Below are 7,500 nucleotides of genomic sequence, written 5' to 3'. Positions count from 1 at the left end.
ACCGCGATGAACTTTGCCTTGCATCTAGCAAGACTGTTCTGTCTGACGGTTCTGTGACTGTTCTGCCTGACTGTTCTGTGTGACTGTTCTGTCTGACTGTTCTGACTGTTCTATCTGACAGTTCTGCCTGACTGTTCTGTGTGACTGTTCTGTCTGACTGTTCTGACTGTTCTATCTGACTGTTCTATCTGACTGTTCTGTCTGACTGTTCTGACTGTTCTGTCTGACTGTTCTATCTGACTGTTCTGTCTGACTGTTTTATCTGACTGTTCTATCTGACTGTTCTATCTGACTGTTCTGTCTGACTGTTCTGTCTGACTGTTCTGTCTGACTGTTCTGTGTGACTGTTCTGACTGTTCTGTCTGACTGTTCTATCTGACTGTTCTATCTGACTGTTCTATCTGACTGTTCTGTCTGACTGTTCTGTCTGACTGTTCTGTGTGACTGTTCTGACTGTTCTGTCTGGCTGTTCTATCTGACTGTTCTGTCTGACTGTTCTGTCTGACTGTTCTGTGTGACTGTTCTGACTGTTCTGTCTGACTGTTCTATCTGACTGTTCTGTCTGACTGTTCTGTCTGACTGTTCTGTGTGACTGTTCTGACTGTTCTGACTGACTGTTCTATCTGACTGTTCTGTCTGACTGTTCTGTCTGACTGTTCTGTGTGACTGTTCTATCTGACTGTTCTATCTGACTGTTCTGTCTGACTGTTCTGTCTGACTGTTCTGTGTGACTGTTCTGACTGTTCTGTCTGACTGTTCTATCTGACTGTTCTGTCTGACTGTTCTGTCTGACTGTTCTGTGTGACTGTTCTGACTGTTCTGTCTGACTGTTCTATCTGACTGTTCTGTCTGACTGTTCTGTCTGACTGTTCTGTCTGACTGTTCTGTGTGACTGTTCTGACTGTTCTGTCTGACTGTTCTATCTGACTGTTCTGACTGTTCTATCTGACTGTTCTATCTGACTGTTCTGACTGTTCTATCTGACTGTTCTGACTGTCCTGTCTGACTGTTCTGTCTGACTGTTCTGACTGTTCTGACTGTTCTGTCTGACTGTTCTGTCTGACTGTTCTGTCTGACTGTTCTGACTGTTCTGACTGTTCTATCTGACTGTTCTGACTGCCTGTTCTGTGTGACTGTTCTGTCTGACTGTTCTGACTGTTCTGTCTGACTGTTCTATCTGACTGTTCTATCTGACTGTTCTATCTGACTGTTCTATCTGACTGTTCTGACTGTTCTGTCTGACTGTTCTGTCTGACTGTTCTGACTGTTCTATCTGACTGTTCTATCTGACTGTTCTGACTGTTCTATTTGACTGTTCTGTGTGACTGTTCTGACTGTTCTATCTGACTGTTCTGTCTGACTGTTCTATCTGACTGTTCTATCTGACTGTTCTATCTGACTGTTCTGACTGTTCTGACTGTTCTGACTGTTCTATCTGACTGTTCTGTCTGACTGTTCTATCTGACTGTTCTATCTGACTGTTCTGTCTGACTGTTCTGTCTGACTGTTCTGTCTGACTGTTCTGACTGTTCTATCTGACTGTTCTGTCTGACTGTTCTGACTGTTCTATCTGACTGTTCTGTCTGACTGTTCTATCTGACTGTTCTATCTGACTGTTCTGACTGTTCTGACTGTTCTGACTGTTCTATCTGACTGTTCTGTCTGACTGTTCTATCTGACTGTTCTATCTGACTGTTCTGTCTGACTGTTCTGACTGACTGTTCTGTCTGACTGTTCTGTCTGACTGTTCTATCTGACTGTTCTGTCTGACTGTTCTGACTGTTCTGTCTGACTGTTCTATCTGACTGTTCTATCTGACTGTTCTATCTGACTGTTCTGACTGTTCTGACTGTTCTGTCTGACTGTTCTGTCTGACTGTTCTGACTGTTCTGTCTGACTGTTCTGTCTGACTGTTCTGACTGTTCTATCTGACTGTTCTATCTGACTATTCTATCTGACTGTTCTGACTGACTGTTCTGACTGTTCTGACTGTTCTATCTGACTGTTCTGTGTGACTGTTCTATCTGACTGTTCTGTCTGACTGTTCTGACTGTTCTGACTGTTCTATCTGACTGTTCTATCTGACTGTTCTGTCTGACTGTTCTGACTGTTCTATCTGACTGTTCTATCTGACTATTCTATCTGACTGTTCTATCTGACTGTTCTATCTGACTGTTCTGTCTCACTGTTCTGACTGTTCTATCTGACTGTTCTATCTGACTATTCTATCTGACTGTTCTGACTGACTGTTCTGACTGTTCTGACTGTTCTATCTGACTGTTCTGTGTGACTGTTCTATCTGACTGTTCTATCTGACTGTTCTGTGTGACTGTTCTGTGTGACTGTTCTGTGTGACTGTTCTGACTGTTCTAGCTAGCAGGACTTCCTCCCCGGGGCTAGCTAGCAGGACATGAATCATGATCCCTGGGGCTAGCTAGCTAGCAGGACGTGATCCCTGGGGCTAGCTAGCAAGACGTCCTCCCCAGGGCTAGCTAGCAGGACATGATCCCTGGGGCTAGCTAGCAGGACATGATCCCTGGGGCTAGCTAGCAGGACATGATCCCTGGGGCTAGCTAGCTAGCAGGACATGATCCCCGGGGCTAGCTATCTAGCAGGACATGATCCCCGGGGCTAGCTAGCAGGACATGATCCCCGGGGCTAGCTAGCTAGCAGGACGTCCTCCCCGCGGCTGGGCTGTGGTCTGAAGGCTGTCAGCCCAGCGTCACCACCAGACCTTTAGCTCGGGTGACTAATTAGATGGAGTCACCTGCAGTGTCTACCCTTCCCTCTGTCTTCTCTGTTCTCCATCTGTCTCTCTCGTCCTCTCTCTCTCTCTCTCTATCTCTCTTTCTCTCGTCCTCTCTCTTGTCCTCTCTCTCTCATCCTCTCTGACACTGTCTTTCTCTCCCTCTGTCTCTCTCTGTCTCTCTCTCTCTGTCTCTCTCTCTCCCTCTGTCTCTCTCTTTCTCTCCTCCTCTCTGTCTCTCTTTCTCTCGTCCTCTCTCTCTCTCTCGTCCTCTCTCTCTCTCTCTCTCTCTAGGCAGCTCCCCTAATCCTCGGCTCTGATTGGCTACTTAGGGCCTCCCGCCACCTATGCGATGGTGCCGATACCAGCCAATGACAGAGCAGTCAGATTAGAGAGGACGTCAATCCAATAGAGTCTCACCTTCTCAGCCCAGATCTGCTCCAAGAATAGATTGGCTCTCTGCAAAGATGTCCACAAGATGACACACACACACACACACACACACACACACACACACACACACACACACACACACACACACACTTTGGTCTCTGAGAGATGGTCCCTGTAGTGTTTGAGTCTAATGAGGTCTGAGTCTGAGTTGACGGTGTTGGTAGTTTTGACATTTTTTAATTTGTTGCATGAGCCAAACATTGGAGTATAGTTCAACCCTCTGAGTTGAGCTCCATAGACATCTTCTGCAGGTATGTGTGGTTCTCTTTGGGGTAGATTTAGGAAGTTGTGAACTTAGAATTATACGGTTCTATATCCGTTTAGGGTAGTTCAGAGATATTGAGCGTCAACGTTTTTACATTCCATTATGTTTTGTGAGATGGAACCTTTGTATTTTATTAATTACTAACAAAAAAAAATGCAACATTTAAAAAATAACACCATACAGGCATTAATAAACACCTAATGGATCAGATTATGTAAAAAAACTCAATTTTGACCAAGAATTTTGATAGAACCTTATAATTCTAACGTCACGAAGTGTTGGTGCGCAATGGTGCAATCTTAACCTCCTCTTTATTCAGGAGGAAGATTACGGTTTGACTCTAACTTTAGTTAGATTGCAATTTCAGTTCACCCTGCTGAAGTTCACAGTCGACCTGTGTTGTCTACAGTTTGGTGTCAGTAGCTGTTCCACTGTCTAGCTGTGTGTTGTTATGTTGTTTAATCCTTGCAAGAGTTGTTGGTGATCGTGAAATGGTTCTTGAATGCCAATCTCTGAAGCAGGAACTATCCGTATGGTACGGGCCGTCCTAGAAAATGCTAACAGCACCCCCTTATTACAAATCAGAATCAGAATCAGAGTTGTTTTTATTGCATATATTTGCACATAGAGGAAATTGACTTGGTGAGGTTGGTGCATAGGACATAAAAACAACAAACAAACATTTAAAACAAACATTTAAAAACAAAAGACAATGGCTAAAGGGGCAATAGAACAATAATTATATAGGCTGTATATTAGAGTGTAAAACTGAATTAAATTACACTGTCAGTGTGTGTGTGTGTGTGTGTGTGTGTGTGTGTGTGTGTATGTGTGTGTGTGTGTGTGTGTGTGTGTGTGTGTTTGAGTGTGTGTGTGTCTGTGTGTGTGTGTGTGTGTGTGTGTGTGTGTGACAGAGGGCGGAGGGGGGGGGGGAGTGGAAGTCCCAGAGTCAATGAGAGGCAGGGGGCTTGTGTGTGAGGCCCACTACCATGGGGAAGATAGATTGATATTGATAGACTGGAACGTTTTTTCCCGGAGGGAAGTCTTTGGAAGAGGTGGTGACCGGGGGGGGGGGGGGAGGATCAGCGATGATCTTTCCTGCTCTCTAATTGGTCCTGGAGTGGAACAGGTCCAGGACAGATGGCAGGTTGCAGCCGATGACCTTCTGGGCTGACCGTATAATGAGCTCTCGTCTGCCTGCCTCTGTCCTTGGCAGTGGAGGCAGCGGACTAGACGATGATCGATGACCTGAGGTCGGACTCCATGATGGACGTGTACAACTCGACCATCTCTCTCTGCAGCGTATTGAATTGCAAATATACGGTTCCTCCAGCATCAATGTAGAATCTTAAGTAGGATATGTGGCCTGATATAGATTATATGTTTGTGCCTTGTGTCTTTTTTTTTTCTTTTTTCCAAGGTTATTTTAACCTTTAAATCGTGTGGTACACTCCTGTATGTTTCCGTTTTATTTAGTGGAGAAAGACTGGAAAGTAAGGAGGAGAGGTGTGTCAGCAGGGCATGGGCCTGGTTCAACCCATTCTGACAGGAGAACATGTGACAGCAGCTGGGGAAAGCGGGAACAAGTCGGCAACCAATCAAAATGCTCGGACTTTTATTCTGAAAAATGTAAATGAATGTCAACGTCTTTGAAAACGAACGACACACTCGCTAGTCACACCAAAATATTTCCATGCAGTGGATTCGGTGAGTAATCCCCACGACTCTACACTAACTAGGTAGTAGTGGGGATTACTCACATTTTTAAAAACATTTTCAGGAAAAAGTCTGAATGATATCATATCAAAGATGTCAAAAGTCATACGATTGGTTGCCGACTTGTTCCCGCTTTCCCCAGCTGCTGTCACATATGTGTGCACTGTAGCCCCTGGTGCTAGACCACTGGACACCCCAGACCCTGGTGCTAGACCACTGGACCACCCCGGACCCTGGTGCTAGACCACTGGACCACCCCGGACCCTGGTGCTAGACCACTGGACCACCCCGGACCCTGGTGCTAGACCACTGGACCACCCCAGACCCTGGTGCTAGACCCCTGGACCACCCCAGACCCTGGTGCTAGACCACTGGACCACCCCGGACCCTGGTGCTAGACCACTGGACCACCCCGGACCCTGGTGCTAGACCACTGGACCACCCCGGACCCTGGTGCTAGACCACTGGACCACCCCGGACCCTGGTGCTAGACCACTGGACCACCCCGGACCCTGGTGCTAGACCACTGGACCACCCCAGACCCTGGTGCTAGACCACTGGACCACCCCGGACCCTGGTGCTAGACCACTGGACCACCCCGGACCCTGGTGCTAGACCACTGGACCACCCCGGACCCTGGTGCTAGACCACTGGACCACCCCGGACCCTGGTGCTAGACCACTGGACACTCCAGACCCTGGTGCTAGACCACTGGACCACCCCAGACCACACGTTTCACGTTTCTCCATCTTTAGTTCGATTAGCTACAAGGGCATGCCTAGGAAAGACTTGACCAGGGCTGGCCGCCGGCATAACACACTGTATGCGGCTGTTTGGGGCCACGACCACTAGAGGGGGCCACACCTTTATTGCCATCGATTTAGCGCAAGCCTACCACCCGTCAATCAAAAACTCTGATACCCCCGTCGACGAAAACACCCGTCAATCCAAAACTCTGGTAGGGCACAATAAAAATCTTGCTTAGGGACCACGAAAGTCCTAGAGCCGGCCCTGGACTTGCCCTAGATAAGACTAGTCTACCAGCATGGGGAGTCCAGCATGGAGAGCAGCATATGAACGGCGTGTGTTTGTGTGTGTGCAACCTGCAAGCAAGGATCGACGTGTTCCGACATCCTCCCGAGATTCCACCCGTAACTTGACTGCCTTTAACCTCACTTTTTATCTATCTAAATCATGCATTGACGTTCTCTATCTCGTTTTCTCTCCTCCCCCCCCCTCTCTCCCTCTCCCTCCTACTCCCTCTCTCTCTCTCTCTCGTCTGCAGGGAGGGCCCCGATAACAGAGGTGAGTGAGTGGTTCTTTCACGCTCCGATGAAATCTTTACACATCAGAGACTTCCAACGCTCCGACTTCTATTCGTATCAGGGGAGCGGCTGACGGAGGTAGACATCGGAGGACGGGGTTCGTTGTAACGCGTGGAACTCCTGGAATGAGGAGAACGGAGAGGGTTTGGTCCCGTTCCTCATTCCCAAGCCCGTCTTCCGATTGTCTCCGTCCCCCAGCCTCCTCCTCTGGTTTGGACGCAGTAGCCTACGGACTAAATCTTTAATCCAATAAAAAAACTGCCAGTTTCTTTCTCTTTATACCCCAGCCTCTAAGGCAGGGCCAGACTGAATACTCTCTCTATACTTTGGAAGGAAACGTTTACAGCTGTCGTCTACACGATTCAGCCCATAAAACCCTAGTTTAGTAGTTTAGTATAATTGGGTTTGATTTGCGGGCGATCGATGTGAACGGGTGCTTCCTGTGATCAAAAACCCTTTCTGGGCGACATAAAGAAAAGAGATGTGAAACAGATTCTGTCGTGGCCACTCTCACTCTCACTCGCTCTCTTTGTTTCTTTGTCTCTGTTTCTCTCTCTCTCTGTTTCTCTCTCTCTGTGTCTCACGATCTCTGTTCTCTCTCTCTCTATCTCTCTCTCTCTGTTCTCTCTCTCTGTTTCTTTCTCTCTGTTTCTCTCTCTCTGTTTCTCTCTCTCTGTTTCTCTCTCTCTGTGTCCCTCTCTCTCTCTGTTCTCTCTCTCTGTTCTCTCTCTCTCTGTTCTCTCTCTCTCTGTTTCTCTTTCTGTTTCTCTGTTCTCTCTCTGCTCTCTCTGTCTCTCTGTCTCTCTCTCTCTCTCTCTTTCTGTTCCCTCTCTGTGTCTCTCTCTCCGTCAGATGACGTCGTCTCCGACAGTGCAGCCGGGTTCAGGCCCGGGCCAGGAGAAGAAGATAGGCCACAGGAGGGTCGACGCCTCTGGAGAGACAACCTACAAGAAGGTACTCTCTCTCTCTCTCTCTCTCCCCCTCCCTCTCTCTCT

The 7,500-nt window shown here is 47.7% G+C and overlaps 1 protein-coding gene across 1 annotated transcript in view; it reads left to right on the top strand.

The window, feature by feature from the left end:
• Positions 1–4,700: 4,700 nt before the first annotated feature.
• Positions 4,701–7,500, top strand: part of LOC308171712 (phosphatidylinositol 4-phosphate 5-kinase type-1 gamma-like) — a gene marked incomplete at both ends in the record, with an annotated part of 21,067 nt that continues 18,267 nt past the window's right edge. The window contains 2 exons of the mRNA XM_080546584.1: positions 4,701–4,766; positions 7,358–7,459. Of these exons, the coding sequence (XP_080402710.1) occupies positions 4,701–4,766; positions 7,358–7,459 (168 nt within the window). The remainder of the gene's footprint in view (positions 4,767–7,357; positions 7,460–7,500) is intronic.

Source organism: Nansenia antarctica, assembly GCF_963989245.1.
Source record: "Nansenia antarctica genome assembly, chromosome: 16".
Taxonomy (NCBI): Eukaryota; Metazoa; Chordata; class Actinopteri; order Argentiniformes; family Microstomatidae; genus Nansenia; species Nansenia antarctica.
The sequence above is the reverse complement of the archived record's forward strand: the minus strand, read 5'-3'. Positions and strand labels throughout refer to the sequence as shown.